At 44.9% G+C, this 20,206-nt stretch overlaps 1 protein-coding gene across 1 annotated transcript; it reads right to left on the reverse strand.

The window, feature by feature from the left end:
* Positions 1 to 112: 112 nt before the first annotated feature.
* rgma (repulsive guidance molecule BMP co-receptor a) lies at positions 113 to 18,304 on the reverse strand. The gene is made up of 4 exons (XM_080762406.1): positions 17,609 to 18,304; positions 8,685 to 8,800; positions 6,361 to 6,878; positions 113 to 3,534 (listed from the first exon to the last, which is right to left on the reverse strand). The coding sequence occupies exons 1-4, from the start codon at positions 17,620 to 17,622 to the stop codon at positions 2,830 to 2,832; spliced, it is 1,353 nt and encodes a 450-aa protein (XP_080618532.1). The 5' UTR covers positions 17,623 to 18,304; the 3' UTR covers positions 113 to 2,829.
* Between the last annotated feature and the right edge of the window lie 1,902 nt (positions 18,305 to 20,206).

The raw sequence follows: 20,206 nt of genomic DNA on the forward strand, positions 1-20,206 counted from the left end.
GATGAGGCAGTATTGCATTATTTTTTTTAAATGTAAGGTTTTCTTTATTTCCTGAAAAAATTACATTTTAGACTTTGGTGCTTTCTCCCTGACAGCAGAGATGGGTCAAGTTTCGAGCAGTCATTTTGAGTTATTTACAGCAGGGGGCAGTCAAGTGTTGCATATTGCACATCAGAACAAGAGGACACTACAAATGCTCCAGCATTCAACAAATACAAAAGGCAACTCATTAACAAGACATTATCTTTTATTCAATAAATAATTTACATTATAAACAGATGGTGAGTGTGGCACCACTTTTGCTCTACATTACAAACACAGTTTGATCTTTCTGGCATGTCCCATTTGGCTTCTTATTTTTTATTCTTTTCTTCTCAATTCTGTATTTTATACTATTACAAGTATGACAACCTCTATTCACAATCAAGTTCAAACAAAGCAAGAGCTAAATGAAATCAAATCATAAAGTGCTTTTAAATCAAAAACATGAACACCTCAGAACATTTTCCATTCCCTTTTTAAATGGGCTGGAGTGCATCCAGCCTGTAGAGTTTGGTCTAACACCAGAGTGAGCTTAAAACATAACCTGGATGTTATCAGGACCATAGAGAACTGGCACCAAGATCGGACCAGTGTAAATGATCAATATATACTGTAACTACACATAACTGGCTGTTCTGTTGTGTTCATACTTTTGCAAAATCCTTTAAAAAAAGGTTCACATTCAATAAAACGTTTCTCATATACAAAATTGTAGTGATAAATTCAACACAACAGGTAAAATACAAATTTAACTCAGCAACTCACAAACATATATACAATCTCACATTACACATTTAGAACCATATACTGTACTATAAAACCACAATACAAATTACACCTATTAACACAAGATTCAACATTACAATCATTTTTATTTGTTGGCGTGATCACTTTTTTGTCAATCTGCATTGATACTTTCCATAGCAGTAGTAATTTCTGCCAAATACTTCAGTGTAAGTAAATATTACCATGAAACCTTTCCCAAAGATGTAATAGTATCTAAGAGGATGACAACTATACTACTACATTACCAGGCAGACACTGTATTTGAGAGCCAAAACTTAAATGGAAAACTCCCGTAGCAAGGAATGTTTTCATGAACATCAGAAAAGCAACAGTTAAAACTGCAGCACAGAAGCAAATGGTAGTCTTACAGCGTATACATGTCACTGTGGTTCTGTGAAAGCATTTTGGCCTTTTTGCTACCACAAATTCACCCACTGAGACAACTTATATACATACAACTAAGAATCCCCAATGTGAATCACTAAACTCCTCCAAATAGACGGAGAGATGAAACTTTTACTGTTAGGAAATAGTTGGCACGGGGGCTTGTTTCTTTGGCAAACACTTACGCCATGAATTCATGTCTACGCACATATGCTAATAATTTGTTCCAAGCCATGTCAGCAGATTGTAAATGCAAAAACTGGCTAGTATGTAACTATGAATATAGGCAACATCACTTAAAGTTAGTTTCTAACTAGAACCGGTCCAAATAACAGCCAACATCTGCACCTTTGCTGGAGACACATTGAAGGGGAAAAAAACATTCACAAAATGTAAGAGTAGATCCCTTTTCCCCCCATGGAGATTTGTTGATTGATGGTTCAAGAGGTAAGTAAACAATCTGTAAACGTTGCTGCATTATTGATGCCCTTTAGCTAAATTTGTTCTTAGCTGTTGTGTTACAGTAAGTAAATGTTATATAAGGAATTGATCATTTGATGAAAAACAAATCATTACAATATCAAACACTGACTGTGGTCATAATGACAAGGATTTGTGTGTCTGTAGTTTACAAACAGATGGTAGGAGTGAAATAACAACTCTGTGCCAGTTCAGTTATAATTTGCTACTTGGCAGATATTCAGTTTCAACTGACCCTAGACCACCATGAATTTTCTATATTAGAGTCTTGGGTGTAATATAAAGACATAGGAAATAGTTCTCCCCTACAAGCTCTATTTCCCATTTCCGAGGAGAGTGTTCTCTCACTCACTCTGTCCCTCTCTCCCTGTAACACACACACACACGCACACGCACACACACACACACACACACACACACACACACACACACACACACACACACACACACACACACACACACAATATGACCTATTAATCTCCACAGCAGACAACTGGAGACACTGCACTGACATCCTTTTGGCTGAGCACTTCCTACGAAAGGCTCGGGCCTTTCCAAAGCTGGAAGCTAATCAAACATGGGGCTCCTTCTGGACATAGGTTAACAAAAGCCCCCAACTGGAGCCACATGAGCCACAGAAAACGTCACTGCCTTGGCACCAACGAGAGGATCAGTAGAGGAGGATCAGCAAACTCCTCTTTCTGCAAGAGATCATCTCATCCAGCCTCTCGTAGGCATGCAGCCCCAGTGGGAATGTGGGATTTAATCCCAGCTGGATACCCAGAGCTCTGGCGGTAGTGGGGTCTCTCTCACCACCACACCCGCCATCAAAGACCGGTCCTACAGACCAGCTGAATGATGATAGGTAAGGAGCCAGGGTAACTCGTCCCATCTTACATGACTGAAATTGAGACATGGCGATGCAACAAAAATGAGACGTACTGCTGGGACGAGGCTGAGTAGTACACGTAAACAACAGAGTCCCCATTCGGAGGTAAGGGTGGCCTGGCCGGGCAGCCACCGGTCACACAAGACAAGAAGCAGAGCACCGGAGTGGAGCTGATGTACAAGTACAACACAACAAGAGCACTCATTTACCACTAACTGACAGATCGTGAAGATGCTGCTTGAACATGACTATAGATGAACTAGGCAATGCTCAATCCATAGCAACACAGCCAGACAGTTCAGGAGGAAGAGTGAGGGTAGATTTTTCACCCTCTGTGCCGAGTTACCTATAAATGCATTCTTTTCGTAGATGTGGTATCTGTTACTGTTTGAGTGGAGCATTTTTACATCCTCAAAGGCATAGTAGGCAGCCATGGTGAAGTTTATGTCTCCAGAGGAGAGGAGGTCAAACACGCATGACTGAAAATATAGGTCCTCCACGGGGAGGCGTTCTTTACACTTGGCCTTGGCGGACTGGTAGGTGAAACCATGCGTAGCAGCACCGCTCCGGACCCTGCCCACGCCGTGAGTCTCGGCCGCATTAGCCCTGAAGGTCCTGAAGTCAATGCGCTGGTTCGTGGGGCAACCATGAAGACAGAGGTATAGGTCCTGGTTGTCGCCTTCCTCCACAGAATTGACAACCTCCTCCGGCATTCGCACGGCGAAGGTCAAATAGCGTCCTACTTGCCGAACCACTATTGTTGTTCCAATGTACTTGGCCTGAATTTCCACGTGCTGCCCAGGCACCTTCTCCACCACACGGAGCGTGTTAGCTCCATGCCGGTCTCCACCATTCTTAGACCCATCAGCAAATGCTGCAGGTAGTTCATCCGTCTCGGCATGGTACATCTTCTGGTCCACACACTCTTGAAAGTTCGTAAAGATGATTGTCAGCTTTGTGGAAAGAGAAAGAGAGAAACCATTAGAAGTCATCGCTGTAAACATGAATATTCTAAGAAATGCAAATTGAACATGACGAGGACCCACAAGATGATGTTATGTTTCAGACAAACTTTTTTTTTAAAAATTCAGCATATCAGCTCCGTAAATGTTCTAACAACTGGTCGGTAGGTGCACTGTAACTAAATAAGTATGGGGAATCTTTGTACTTTTTCTTTTAGAACAAGTTTGAGCAATATAGTCCTATCCAACCTACCACCCCACTTAAGTGTCACATTTCAGCTATGGCTCAACATGGGGGAGGCCAAGGTAAACGCCCTCAAAAAACATGAGTCTCGGCCATGTTAAATCAGGCCTCAGTTTGCAGACACAAAGACGATCCATTCATGGAGCTGAAAAACCTGCGTGTGAACCCCAGAGCTGTGCTCCAGGGAGTGGCATTGGGCCAGAGCAGGGGGATATGCTCTGTGCCTAATTAAGTACGACTGCTCACCGTTCTGTGAGCTCAGTTTCATTAAGAAGCCAATGAGCTGCTGTCACTGCAGTTATACCAGGTTCAGCCTAAAGACTCACTTGTCACTTCACTTCACTACCTACTAGCGAGGTCATGCTACACCAATCATTTCCCAGTTTCCCAATTAAGTGCTGACACATCATCACATAAATACAAATTTGGACCACTTTTAGGATTTTAGTAAGGGGACGTGCAGCCTGGTTCCTATGTGAATCGTTTAATGATGAAGGGAAATGCACAACTTATTTAATTATCCAATCAAATAAACAAAGCTAACATTAGCCAGTGCTATTCCCTGAAGCTGTAGAAACATGCCTATCTAGCCATGGGAGCCTTGTTTGCACAGGTGGTATTGGCTGCTGCCTTGTTTTCCCTTTGTCCAGACTCTAGATCTTGAAAAGCTGTCTCATTTGCTTCCAAGAACAGCAGTATAAAAATACCATTACTTTAAAAACCCTGAATGCTAAATAGAACATCATTAAGAGACCTTGATTGCAGAAAATTGCTCTTTCTTCAAATTGTGATTGTGGACAAAGTCCTCTTATACCTCAGTTTAAATGCTGCACTCATGCTATTCTGCAGAGTGACCAAGGCACATTAAAACGGTTTCCAAAATTATACCAAATGCGGATAAACTGTAACTGAATTTGCCTACAAGTATACCGTCTGTCCCCTAATTCTTTGTTTATGACCTTAAGTTCTACCCAAGGCCATTTCAGGGACAGCCATCCCGCCTATCCAATGTACCATAAAAGAAAACAACGATAATTTATGAGGTATGTGAGCCAGCTAAAGTGGAGAAAGTATCAGCAGTTCCCTGCATGGCTTGAACACTTAGTTGAAACAACACGTTCTAAAGTCTCTGGTATAGCAGGGACTTATACACGCAAAGCAGACCAAACATCAATCTTGCCTTGTCCTCAGGGAAAGTGAAAAGTGAGCATGCTGGAGGCCCATAGACATATTTGATGAAATAACGTTGCCATTATACTGAACTGACATATCATATATAAAACGTACTTTCAAGATTTCTGCAATTGTTCCATATATGGCCTCTTTGTCTGTTATGGAACCAATCCAAATGTTAACCAGAGTCCACACTAAAACCTGACCGCTCCCACCACAACTTTGACCACATTAAAGTGGATAAGACACTAGATATTTGATTTCTGCTCTGTCAAAATATGTTTTTATTATGCATTGCTAGACCCAAGTCCCAACTTGCAAACAAGCCATAAGTCCAAGTCGGAATTATAGTTAGAATAGAACAAACTAGAAAAACTGCCCATCTGGGCACAGGTCTCCACCAGGAGGATAGGAGTGTGTGTGATGTTTGGCAAAATGTTTAGATTTTTGTTTTTTGCAATAATTTTTTGTTGAGGAAATGCAGAGCCAGATCACTCATAGCATCTCTGAGGATAGACTTCTGGATGAGCAGGACATTTGCAGCATTTTTTACAAAACGGGATACTCTACTTTGGAATTCCATCTTAGCCAATCAGTGTAGAATCTGAGAAATCCAACAGACTCGTCTTGATCACATGACTACAGAGATCGTGTGTACCGATTTGCGTGAGATTTGGATGAAATCTGTGAGACTAATACAAACAATGTGTTTTGCAGAAATCGGCCTCATTGTGGCGCTATAACCGGCAGATGTGGAGGAATGCAGGGAAAATGTTTTTCCATGGCTTCTAGGGAGTGTGATTACATAAGTTGTACACAGATCGATGCAGTTATATAGGTAAAAACAGGAATTGCCCTATTATAGCGCCACCGTGAGGCTGATTTGGCATGTCATCCTCGGCCTAGTCACCCTAGTGGATATGTGCGTGTATAATTTCACAGAAATTGCACATTGTGGCATTTTGTTCAAAACGGACCAATCATGTGAGCTTTGGAAGCCAATCTTAGCCAATCAGGATGAAAGATGGGAAATGGTGCAGATCCGTATTGATCACATGACTATGGAGATAGTGTATACCGAATTGTGTGATGTATGGATAAAATGTGTACGAGTAATCTACAGAAATGTGTTTTGCCAAAATCAGCCTCATGGTGGCGCTATGACAGGCCGAATATTTGGGCAGAGGTTCGTCGTTGGCATCCAGGGAGTGTGTGTGCAAAGTTTGGCATGGATCAGGCCAACGGTGCCGGAGATTAGCTGTTAATGGACGGACACACACATGGACGGAGTGCAAAACATACTCTTTCCCCATGCCTTCAGCCTGGTGGAGACAATAACTCCAGTGTTCTGTGTGAATGTGAACATAGGATGAGAATGATAGGGATATCATTATTTATACCTTGCTGGTTGCTGTAGCCATGGACCCAGGTACTACAGGGGTGTTGGTCACCTGAACAGACAGGTATTTGTTGTGGATAAGTGGCCAGGACCCTTCAACCTTACAGGTCTGGAAATCATCAGTAAAGGTTCGGAGGTGTGGGTCTCCAAAGAAGCCACAGTGGGTGTAGTTGGGTGGGGCTGAGTGACGCGGGAGACTGCGCTCATAGTGGCATACCTCCGGGCCATCCGAGCGCTCTTGACTGTCAGGTGGCAGCTGTGGCGGTGGGGGAGGGGGTGGTGTGCGGGCATGTGGCTGGGATGTGGGCCCCTCCTTGGAGCAGTTGTGTTGGCTCATAAGGTCTTCTATGCCATGTTGGGCTGAGTGGTATGCCAGGTCACCCCTACAGGTGCGTGCAGTCCGGCGCACACAGCTATTGTAGGCCCGCAGTGCAGTACAAAACTCCTCCTCTGGGCCAGAGTTTGAGGTGGAGGCCCAAAATTCTGAGTTGCACTTGAGGATCTTGCACTGGAGACTCACTGTCATGGGAAAGGACACACATTGTTTGTTAAAACAAAGAGGTAACCATGCCACAACCTGTAGAAGCAATACATAATAGGGCGTAAATAGCCTACATTTTAATTGATAATGCTTGTTTATTATTGCCCTTATCATTGTTGATACAAAGAAAAGATATCGAAATTAGTTAATTATCAGCAATGATGCGTAAGGTTTCTCCTATTTTGTTTTTGACATTATAAAAATAAAAATATTTCTCAGATTTAGCAAATTACTAAAAGAAAATCTGAAAGTGAGTGTCTAAATCATCAACTATATGATACACTGGTTTTTTGAAGAGGCAACCTGCTCAGGCTCAAAGAAAATAACTGCTACTGAATTAATTAGGGTCTTCGGGACCACTGTGACAGGCCATTCTTCAGGTCAAACTGGATACACTGTAATCAATGAGTAATACAGCTTTTATAATCATCTTGAAAGAAGTGGCTTTGGCTGCAGATTCTAAAATAATGTAGGCCTACCATTAACATAAAACTGCTCCAAAAGTGCATGCCTATGAAATGTCTTTCTTCAGTGGTAGCTATATCTGAGCAACTCTAACACAAATGTCCTTCAGACCTTTTTCCATACGCAAATGTTTACTGCGGTAACTGACTGAGAGATTGCCAGCTAACAAAGCTTTCATTTATATAGGAGCAACAAGTTTCACCAAACATCAGAAGGATAAGATATCAAAACGTTGGAGCCAAACGTATATATTTTGTAATTTGAATTGTATGCCTACAATATGCGTTTCATTGCTCTAATGTTTAATAGGGTCGGTGGCTGACTGGCTGGCAACATACCAATCTTAACCTGAAATAAGCGCCACAACTATCAATATCACTTTGTTGTTTGACGGTAAGAGACTTGAAAGGGAGACCGATAACGATAAGGGTTGGCAAATGCACCTAACTTGACTTGAATGAGGTGTTCCTTTATTATAGACGGCTGATATGGTGTGAGTCTGTGACTGTTTGTCAACAATGTTATCTTTTGCATGGTTCTGGAACTTCTGGTTGATTTTTAATAATCTTCTGTTCCACATCAAATAGCCTATATGCCATGCATTGCATATAGCCTATTCTTAGAAATAACAGCAATGAAAACACTGCAAATTGCCGTTTCCGGCTTGCATGAAAAGGTAATTTGAAGGAGCTAATGGTAAAGTCCCCCATACCATACCACGACCCCCCCCCCCCCCAAAAAAAAATCCCGTATCCCCATCCCCCAAACACAACAAGACTGCAGGGCTCAGGCTGCAGTGGGAGCACACCACAGCCCAGAGGAGAGCAGCGCAGGTCTCGTCTCACACAAAAACCATGTCCATTTCACCATTTTGACGGTGTTCTATATTGCTCAGTGCTCACTTAATAATTAATTTGGAATAATAATAATACCATCACACAGGCTAAAAGTAGATGCAAGTTGCACTTGCAACTATGTAAAAGATGCATCATATTCATGATGCAGCCAAAAGCAAAGATTTTAAGCCTTTTTAAATGTTGAAGTAAAAGTCATTACGACCGGGGCAATTCGGGGAACCATTTTGCAAACGACCTTTTCTAATGTGCATTTCAATCGTTTAGTATAGGCTAATCGTCTAGTTAATAGCTTGCTTGGATGGACATCATTTAAAACGACTCTACTACGATGGCACGCACAACGACTTTCCAGCGGAAAGAAATACACGTTAAACACTGCCAGTGCACTGCCGACACGTCCAGACCCAGTTCCTGCTCTTAATCGTGGACGTGTATGTCTACGATGAGTATTTTGCAACTTACCACACGGAAATATTGAGAGAAACACGGCGAGGATTTTGAAGACTTCAAGGGCCGAGGGTCTTGCACTTTTCCCCATAACCATCCATCCAGCTCGGGGTCGCACTTCACTCCTCTCCCTGTTCAAAGAAAATCACGGAAGGATAGAGGCAGTTAAGCAAACCGACTGAAGAGCAAGAGCACAATCCGTACAATCCATATAGGAGCGAGCGGTGTGCGACCATCACCACATCCACTAGTAGTTACAGTGTTGTTACGCTACAACTACTCGGCTCAATGCAATTGAATTTCAATCCACAGCGAACGGGACAGGCATGCAATCGATCTTCCTTTCAGGGAGTGTCAAGAAGGTGCAACGTCTCGGGCTGCTACTGACTGAGCCAATCAGAGCTGGCCGTTCTGCCCTTAAGTTCCTTCTCAGTTTCAAATTACATCTCACACTTTTACGACGAAGTCATTTTGACCCGCAGCGCTGCTTAGTGCTTTGCCCAAGAATTGTTTGCAATCACAAACTGCGGGGAATATGGAGTGGACACACACACACACACACACACACACACACACACACACACACACACACACACACACGCACACACACACACACACACACACACACACACATTGTATCACAATAGAAATTGACACATGTCAGTGAATAACACAGACTATAGACACTTCACTGGTGCCTTGCCTATACTACAACCAACAGTAGGTCTACTGAACACAAACACTGCCAGCCCAGTGCATGCATTGCATTGCTAGTGTGTTGAATGACAATGACATTGTTGACTGTCCCTTGACTAGTTGATAGATACAAGAGGTTTTAGGCTGTTTCAACATAATTCCAGACAGCGTGGGCAACAGAGACTGGTTCCTCTGGATATAATGTAATGAATGGCATTGGCATACATTTAAATGAAGGATTTCACAAATCCAGGTCCCCAAGTTGTAGGCATATGGCAATGAAACATATAGTAGGCTACACAAATGTAGAGGCTATGCGCCTGCACGTGTTTTTAACACATGTAGGCAGGCTACTTGTAATGACAAATCTAGGTGTCATCAGCACCTGTGAATGACTAAGCATTGATTGGATGTCGTCTCACATGCTGATTGGAAAAGTTTCTCCAATGTAAGACAATTGAAACCAGTCTCACCACAAATTGACAGCCATGTTCCATTCAAAGACAATTTAACTTTGAAAGTTGAATAATAGGCTATGCTGTAGCTCACATTCTTTCACCACTAATCTCATTAGCATATAGGCTATAACCTGTTTCTAATCACCTTTCACACTCAGTAAATTGTGATATTGTTTACTATAGTAGCAGGGAGGCAGGGCTGTATCCGCCATTATAATAGGCTATGCCCAGGGACTTTCTCTGTTCTGAATTAGACATGCACTGTAAATTATTCTGATGACTGCTCATGGAAAAAACGGAAAAAAACGTTACCAGGTGTTTGCTATAGAGATATGCCAATTATGAACCATATGATATGACCGAATGACTGCTCGATATAACAAATTGATGTTTATCAATTGATTGATTGACCTGTTGAATAATTAAAGCAGGTTAATAATAATTTATTTAATAGTTATTGAGTTTTTTCTAGTTTATAGTAAACATAAACACATAAATTACACATAATCTAGGCTTATATAAATAGGCCTAAAATAATATGTTAAAACCCTCATATATCAGGAACATACACCTGTACCCTATAACTTTTAACAAAGATAAATAATTCCCAGCATAAGGGATACAACAGAGAAATAGATACCATGTAGGGCTACTCCAAACGCCATCAGTTTCATTATGAAACGTCTAAGCAAACTGAATGTATGCTATATCCTATATGCAATATGATTGTATGCTGATGCTGCTGTGCTCAATAATATCTCTCATGTCCAGCCTGAATGTGGGCAAATTGACCCTATACCTCTCATATGCTTTGCGAATTATAAAACATTATACTTAGGCGCCTCCGTTTTGACAATCTGCATTGGGAGGATTTATTCTCTTCCAACAGATGGCGCTTGTTATGAGCTTGAAACCTCAAATCATGACACAAACGCACATGGCATTAGTGCATGGGCATTGAGGACAAGCAAAACCTGTCATTAAATTCGGAGAAGTCTATTAACCTAATTGCCACAGTTACGCAGTAAGGCTGCGTGAAAGGTAGGTGCCTATCAGCTGACATAATAACCTGGCTTATTTTACCCACACTGACTGACAATATCATTATTTATAGAAAAATATATAGTTTCCACTCGATTTATAGAACCGTATAATATGCATTTATGATTCGTCTGCAATGACCCCACTGAATAATTAAATAATATGGAAATGAACTATAGGCTAGTTGGAAAAAAAGAAGAAGAAAAAATAGCCAATGATCAAAGTATCCTATATTTGGTGGAATATACATCATGGATCATGTTTTAGATACACTTTTGCAGATTTACGAATATTTTTGATTTACTAGTATTTACTAATCTAATATCGGTTCAAATCAAAGTGTCGAACAAACATGAAGGTTACTTTAGTAACCATGGTTCTTTAAGTAAGTGAGCGAAATACTTCGCTTATGGGAGGTTTCGATCTGAGAAAGCGAGGTGCAGATATTCATTTATGAACTCACACAGGCATTTTATATGCACTGTGGGTTTAAGGCTCGTGACGCAGGCACCCAGCGCCTTAGGCGTATATAAGGCCTAGCTGCTGCGTCACAGGCCACTCGAACAATTTCCTTCTGCCACAGAGCATGACAGAAGGGTGTTCAGCGAAGTATTTCGCTCACTTACTTAAAGAACCATGGTTACTAAAGTAACCTTCATGTTCTTTTAAGTTGTGTTCGCGAAATACTTCGCTTATGGGACCTTATGAACTCCCGTATCCAGAACTAGCCAGTGAGTCCTAGGACTTTGGGATAATTTAAGGGCTGGGGACAAACCTCAGGTTTGTGGCCCGGTCCCACTTAGTGGCTAATTGGGGTAGGGCGGAGACTACCCCAGGTAGCCTGGGTTTATAGAGGGAGGAGGGGACTTTGTCCCCTTCCCTTCGGGGCTCTGTAAGGTGGACTTTATTATAGTCCACCTATGGTGCGGCTGCTCCCAAGACCGCGTGCGCTATAGAAGGCACCGCCACATCTAGGTTATAGTATGTGGCGAAGGTCGAGGAGGAGGACCAGCTCGCTGCTGTGCAGACGTCCTGGATCGAGATGCCCCTGTGGAGCGCCCAGGATGCTGCCATGCCTCTCGTGGAATGAGCCCTTAGCGTAAGCGGAGGCTCTATTCCTTGAGTGGTATAGGCCAGATGAATGGCCTGCACTATCCAGTTGGAGATAGTGACCTTGGTGACAGGTTTTCCCCTGGTTCTTTCACCCCAGGATACGAACAATTGATGGCCTATCCTGTAGGGGCCTGTCCTGTCCATGTAGGCGCGGAGCGCTCTTACTGGACAAAGGCGGTTCAGCCTCCTGTCCTCTTCCGTGGCGAAGGGGGGGAGGGTGGAAAGCCTGTAGGTCCACCGGTACGCAGACCGAGAAAGCATTCTTTGGTAAGAAGGCTGGGTTTGCTTTGATGGTGACCTTGGTTGACCTGTCGTCAAATCTCATGCACTCTGGAGTGGTCGAAAGTGCATGTAGATCGCTGACCCTCTTAGCGGTCGTCAGAGCGACTAGGAGGGCTGTCTTAAGAGTAAGAAACTTTAAGTCAGCCGTCTGCAGTGGCTCGAAGGGCTCATTGGTTAGAGCCCTGAGTACTAGTGACAGATCCCAGGAGGGGGCCAGGGGCCTGTTGACCTTACAGTCCCTGCGTACGCCCTTCACAAACTGTTTTACCAGCAGATGTTTCCATACCGTCTGGTTGTCAATGCCCACGTGGCAAGCCGAGATGGCTGCCAGGTGGGTTTTCACTGAAGAGAGGCCTAGACCTCTATCCAGGAACTCCTGCAAGAATGTCAGGATGTCGACTATTGAAGCTTGGAAGGGGATAACCTGGTTAGGTCGTTCGAAGCACCACCGCCCGAACACGCTCCAGGCTGTTTCGCAGCGTATTGCTGTTGACTGGGCTCTGGTTCTCTGAATTGTTGCAATAACATTCGGAGGGAGGCCGGTTTCTGTCAGCATCACCCTCTCACGGGCCAGACCCATAGGTCTAGGTCCCTGGGGCAAGGGTGGAAGATCTCTCCTTTCGCCTGCGTGAGGAGATCCGCTCGTAGAGGGAGCTTCCATGGTCGGCTGTAGAGGAGGGGAGCTATCTCCGTCCTCCACACGCCCCAGGCTGGTGCTACTAGAAGTAGCGTCAGACCCTGAGTCCTCACTCTGTTCAGAGTATGGAGAATGAGACTCAGTGAAGGGAAGGCGTAGAGAAGGGACCTGGGCCATTGGTGAGCTAGAGCGTCTAGTCCCAATGTCGATGGTCCTCTTATGGCGAAGAAGAGAGGACATTCCGTGTCCTGCTCTGAGGCGAACAAGTCTACCTCGGGCGCTCCGAACCTGCCCCAGATCTGGTTTGCTACCTCGGGGTGTAGTGACCAGTCTGCGTATCGGAGGTCTCCCCTGGACAGCAGGTCCGCTCCTGTGTTTAGAACACCCGGGACGTGGCACGCTGTAATGGACAAGAGACGAGCGTTGCACCGCAACGTGAGTTTCTGAGCCAGTTGGTGCAAGCGGGGGGACCTGAGTCCCCCTTGCTTGTTGATGTAGCACATCGTTGTCGTGTTGTCTGTCCTGACCAGGACGTGGCAACCTTGGATGCGCGGTTCGAAGCACCTCAGTGCGAGGAACACCGCCATCAACTCCAGATAATTGATGTGGCAGGACTCAACTCAACTTTATTTATAAAGCACAGTAGTTGTCCTGTCCACAGTCCTCTGGCTGTAGTGCCCTCCAATGTGGCTCCCCAGCCAGACATGCTGGCGTCTGTGGTGACGACTTTCCTGGTCAGAGGTCTGCCCATAGGGACGCCTTCTGAGAGGGCTCGTCTGTCCGCCCACCATTTCAGTGCTAGCACGCATTGTGACGTCACTGTTACCCTCTGGCGGCGACGGTGCATGGGTATGCGTAACGCATTCATCCACTGTTGAAAAGGTCTCATATTTTAGCCTGGCTAGGCGTATTATGTAAACCACCGAGGCCATAAGCCCCGCCATCCGCAGGCATGCATGAAAAGGAATCGAGCGATCCCTTTTGAATGATGCCGTGGACTGTATTATCGCCTCTATTCTTTCTTGGCTCGGACGAGCCGTGAAAGAAATCGAGTCCAGCGTTATACCGATGAAGTCTATAGACTGTGTCGGCGTTAACACGCTCTTCTCCTGGTTCACTCGGAACCCTAGAGAGTGGAGGTGGTTGAGCACTCGTTGAGTGTGCAACAGCGCCTCCTGTGGCGAGTCTGTTGACAGGAGCCAGTCTATGCACGCTGCTAGACGAATGTCCTGTTGTCATAGTGGAGCTTATAGCCGTGGCTGTAACCTTCACAGAGACTCTCGGACTCAGGGACAGTCCGAACGGGAGGACGTTGTATTCGTACTCTCCCTTTGAACCCGAAGCGCAGAATTTTTTCCTGTGCGGGGGGGTAGTTTGGACCTTGAAAGTATGTGTTCTGTAGGTCCATCTAACGTGCGCCAGTCCCCTTCGCGGAGTAAGCTTAGTAGGACTGGCGGTGTCAGCATTTTGAAGCCAAAGTCATCAAAATCGAGTCGGGGCTCTGAGGTTTGAATGGGCGAAGCCCGCCCCCTGTCTTTTCACCAGAAAATAGCGGGGAACCCGTTAAGAGACTGGTTGACAGGGACCTCTGAGATGGCGTCTTTCTGCAGGACGGAATCGATTTCCTCCTTTAGAATGTGCCCCTATCCTCTCCGTCTGCTCTCGAGAAGATGATTCCTTCGAGAGTGTGCGGTTTTATTTAACCTTTAGCCCTCTGCTATAGTGCGCATGATCATGGGGAGTTCCCAGTATCCAGCACTGAGCTTGATGACCTAACAGGGAGCCCCTTCTGTTTCAGGGGATTCTGTCCGTGAGGCTTTGGTGCCCTCTAGCGATTTGAGCGCATGGGGACAAATGTTTCTCTTCTTTTAGATGAGAGAATGAGAGCTGCTTTAAACAGTACTGTCTGTGGCGATTATCTCATTAACACATGCTGAATGTGAAGCACATGATCGTGCTCTTTTGAGGGGCCTGTGCTGAGGCATTTCTGCGTGCACGTCCCCTCTGTATTGTCCCGCACCCGCGGTGTGTGTGGCAAATGGGGTCTTGCACACCTGTTTTAACGGGTGATAGGGAGCCTTCCGTCCTCCTGGGAAGGTTCTGTCTGTGAGGTTCTGGTGCACTCTAGTGGCCTAGGCGCGTAGAGGCATTACCATTAAACGCCGTTATTCTTTCATTGAGGTGAGAAAATAATTGGGCGTAGTTTACCCAGCCTGTGACAGTATAATACTGTCACAGAGCGTGGTTATTCGCCACGTATGGGCCTATGGCCTACAGGTCGTATTCGTGTTTTTGTTTCATGTATATTTTTATTTTATAAAAAAATACAGAGAATACACATTAACAACAAATGCAGAAAATGGTACAGAGGCTAGTAGCATGCACAATTTTCGGCTTTGAAATGTCTTTAGAGTCTGCGGTTTTGAGGGTGAGGTCCGTGACCACTACCCTCTAACTCGGACCCCTGAAGGGAGGAGAGATTCAGGGGTACGTCCTGACCCCTGCTCTCGTATATTTCCCACGTATGGGCCTGTGCCCGTGAGAGGAGAAGCCCCCGTTCTAGGGGAAGGTTCTGTCTGTGAGGCTCTGGTGCACTCTAGTGGCCTAGGCGTGTAGAGGCATGGCATCAGTAGACAGGCCGTTAATTTCTCAATTAATTGAAAAAATAATTGGGCGTGACCTCCCGGGCCTGGGACAGTTTTAAAACTGTCCCAGAGGCGGGTTATAATCCCCACGTATGGGCTTATGCCCTTGTGTCAGGTTTCAAGTTGTTCTTGTGTTTTTCGTTTTTGTGTTACTCTTTGAAGTAAAAAACATACACATTGTGACATAATTATGCACATTTTAACAACATTTGAGGGGTTCTGTACAGTGGCAGCAGCTGCATGTACATTCCCTCTGAAACGTTTGTAGGGCGGAGGAGAGCAGCGGCCAGCGGTCCCGGGGCGTCCTCTGTGTCCGTCGTCCACCCTGAAAGCAGCCTGACTAGTAATGCTAAGCATGCTAGGATGGCAGCGACCATCCAACGAGGTTGTTAAACCCGACCTCTTTTAAATGTTAGCTAAACAGCTAAACAAACCTAGCTTCACAATGTACATACCTTGTAATGTTGAGGGAAGCAGTGGGTCTGGGGAACGGCGTTGAGTGAGATGTTTGTGTTACTTTTTTATTGAATTAAAAAACATACACATTTGTGACATAATCATGCACATTCACCATGTTTGAGGGGTTTGCACAGGGGCAGAACTGCGTGTACATTCCCACTGAAACGTTTGGTTTGTGGTTCGAGACCACTATACTCTCTGCTGGATGTAGTAGTGGGAAGAGGGAAGGCCGCAAAGCCTGGGGCTCGCGTAGCGCGGCCGTCGGGCTGGTGCTGTGATGACACAGTGATGCGGGGCACGGTCTCCATGTTGTCGCACGGGATATAGCAGGGCTTCCCTGGTCGAACAATGCGAGCATGCGCGAGCCCGGGACAATAGAAAAATATTTTCTGCGGTCAGCCATCCTCCTAGGCACGACAGTGTGTGCTGCGCGCTTCGGGGGAGGCTACACGGCAGCCTTGACTAGCAGCTGGCGCGGTCTAGTCAATGGAGCGGGGGGAAACTCTTCTACGGTAATATGCCGTATAGCGTGTAACTTCCCCCGCTCAGTTGGCTGCTTTGGCTGGGTCGTCATTTTCTGCTTCGCTCCCCAGGCCCCGTAGTCATGGGTTTCGGCCCTGGCTATCGGGACCCGGGAGGATGCAGTGTTGTCTTTGTTAGCCGCGCTAGCACGCGGCACTGGTGTGCTACGTGCTAACGGTGGCCAGTCGACCCGCTGTCTAGGCATGGAGCGCGGAGGCCCTTCGCAGACCCGCTTCTCCCTTTGAGGAGGCAGGTCTGGGTCGGGTCTGTCGCCCTCGAACTTCTCGTAGAAGCAAACTTAGACATTTGTTTTCTTTTTCGCTATCGTCACAGTTTAGTGAACGGCTAGCTTAAAAGAGCGGGTTCACCCGTTCCTCTGTTCGCTATCGTCACAGTTAGTGAACGGCTATCTTAAAAAGAGCGGGTTCACCCGTTCCTTTGTTCTCAAGTTAGCTATAAGCTAGCGGAGCCGCGGGTAATAGGCCCGTGATTCCGCGCAGCTAAGGCTAACTAGCTTCCCAACGGGAAGATAGCTTGTTGGAATTAGCTAGTTTTCCTGAATTAAAAACTAGTTTAACGTCGAGAAAAAAGCTGTGTGTTTAAGCTAGCTGGGACGGGTGTTAGGCCCGTGAGAGTAGCTATGCTAGGTAGCTTCGCTCGCGCGAATTAGCTTGTAGTAAAATTAGCAGTTTCCTGAGTTTTAACTAATTTAAACGTCGAGGAAAAGCTTTAGAGTTCTCTCTGCTTTTAAAAAATAGATATGAATCTAACCAGTACACTACTAGGGAACCTCACGGAGCTTGAGTCCTGTCTCTCGCCCGGTTTATGAAGTGTTGAATCGCCCAAAGTATAACTGGCTAGCGTTATCATGCAACCTCTGTGGCAGAAGGAAAACGAGTGGCCTGTGACGCAGCAGCTAGGCCTTATATACGCCTAAGGCGCTGGGTGCCTGCGTCACGAGCCTTAAACCCACAGTGCATATAAAATGCCTGTGTGAGTTCATAAATGAATATCTGCACCTCGCTTTCTCAGATCGAAACCTCCCATAAGCGAAGTATTTCGCGAACACAACTTAAAAGAACTAACCTTTGCGACTGCATGGGCTCTCCACGACTGCGCAACCAGATGATAGCGCAAGTGCGAGACTCCTAAATCTCTCCAAAATACCCGCTGTATCTGTCACAGTAATCCCAAATAAAACGCACTCATTGTTGTCTTTCGTAGTGGTAAATGCGCCAGTCTACACATTATGTCCACCGGAAGGGTCTCAAAGTGAACTAAATTTTGCACAATGAAATAAAAGTGATTTTTCTTAGTTCATATTCATTTCGGCTGTCCTGGCGGAGTCAGGCTTCTTTGCAACCATTCGTCTGTTTAATTCATTTGACTCCTACTATGACGGTCAAAAAGCGTGAAAATGTTTAAACAGATTAACTCCCAAACGGTTTTTATCATCCGTGCGTTTATTCCAGCACTCCTAGCGCTGCTTATGGTCGACGTCGAGAGAAAAAGAGACCCGAGGGCTAGCTGCTGCTGAAGTGCCGCTGATCAGGCTGGCCCGATGCCTTGATTCGATGTTGTGAAATGGCTTGTTAGAAAGTGTGAGAGAGACAATGATCGTCTCTGCATGACGCCGCCGGGACCCGAAGTCTTCTTTGCCGAGGACCCCATTTCATTCCCACGAGCTGTGTCAAGACAACTGGATCAGGAGTGTGTGGGAGGAGAGGATTCCTCACACAGGACTGCTGCAAATAATTAAAGTGATTTGTTAGGGCTACATTAAATTCATATTATTCACTTTTTTCCCTTTGATCATTTTGTATTTTACTGATGCTGATTTTCCACAGAGCTGGGTTAATGTTATTATCTATTGTGGTCCACAATAGATTTGTGGACTTTAAATAATCATCCAACTCAGTCATTGGTTGGGGGGGGGGAGAGAGAATACAAAGCCGTAATAATTATACTGAGTGTAAATGGAGGATCAGATGGACAAACGGGCATGTGAGAAAGGGAGGGGGAAATATAGGACTCCAAGAAAGCTGCACCTGTGTTTTAGGATCAAACTGAAGTAAAATACCCCCCACCCCAGCTTAAGCTACACGGACAGCCGCCCTCCACCCCTTATAACAGAAGTGGATCTCACTGCTCTGTTCTTGTGTGCTAGCTCTCTCTGATCATGAAACCCTTACCTATCACATAATAGTCAAAGAAACACTTGAATCTCACCAAGGAGAATGACCATTTGAATTGCTGTTTTGCTTCCAGCTGACACCATTCCTGTGCAAGATTGTGGCGAAAACAGTGATGAGTATAATGACTCATGTGTAGCCTACATCCTTTGTTTTATTACAATAAAGCTATACTGATGCATTTACAGGCACAACGTTCAAGGTGTCATATTTCATCATTTTGTCGATCCAGCAAGAACCTGATTCCTGCAGCAACACCCCCTCTGCAATCACAGCCCTGAGCTGCCCTTCACTGATGGCCTTTGAGAAGCAACATTTTTAACATTGACATAACAGGCAGACATGAAAGACTGCCACCCTGGTGTGAAAAGAATGGCTTTAAAGGTGCTCGATGCTGGCTGGCCCCATCTCAAACACAGCTGGTGGACATGTTGCCTTTGCTTCAGCAGTATAGAAAACACAAAATGAGTTGCACCAGTATAGTTAGTTAGTCTGTGCAATCATGCTTTAAACGTTCAACAGCCCTAGAGCATTATTTTCATTTCACTTTGCAGAACAAATCGGTGCTAAACAACTGTGTAACTATGTAATCAATAACCCTCACCTACCTGGAATTTCCTTCAAATAACCCTCACTCCAGTCCTGATTTCTCAATTAAGGCCCATACAGTGGTCTGACTGCTATAGTGGTACTTGACATGACAACCCTTTTCATGAACACATACTGTAGTTTCTAGGAAGCCTTGCAACTTGCTTGAGATATCACCAGCTCACCAGCTCAGTGGCCTTGTGGTTATAGAGCAGGGGTGTCCAAACCTTTTTCAAAGGGGGGCATATTAGAAAATATGAAAACACCCAAGGGCCAACTACATAATTTAGCTTATGATTTAAACGATTCTATTTAACTATCTTCATCAATATTTAATATCAATGGTCTCATTGGTCTTTTGTCAGGTGTCAAAGTGTATCTCTGCCTTTTTTCAGCCTTATGTCACATTACATTACGCACTTTGGACAGAGCTGTTAGAGTGTCTGCCCTCAGTGCCCTGAAACTGGGAGGTCGGGTTCGATCCCAGGCCGGGTCATACCAAAGACTGTAAAAATGGGACCCAATGCCTCCCTGCTTGGCACTCAGCATCAAGGTTTGGATTGGGGGGGTAGTACAAAATGATTCCCGAGCGCGGCACGGTCAAATGCGGAGAACAAATCTTGCATACAGCAATGTATGTGACAAATTGTAGGACTAAGAACTTTAACCTTTAACATTTATACATAAACACAAAATAACATTGTATTTGTATTGTATTGTCAGGAGTCTAAGGTCTAATGGTGTCGACCAAGATGTCCTCCAATTAGCAAGTGAACCTGCAGGATCCAGGCAGGCAAGGCACAACAGTTTTGAGGTTTTATTGTTTCCATTTGTTTTGGGTTTTTTAAACAAACAAAATGGTCAACCAGTTTAAAGGAGAAACAGGAACGATAGGCACCAATAC

This window comes from Protomyctophum bolini (assembly GCF_963924005.1).
Source record: "Protomyctophum bolini genome assembly, chromosome: 4".
NCBI classification, from domain to species: Eukaryota; Metazoa; Chordata; class Actinopteri; order Myctophiformes; family Myctophidae; genus Protomyctophum; species Protomyctophum bolini.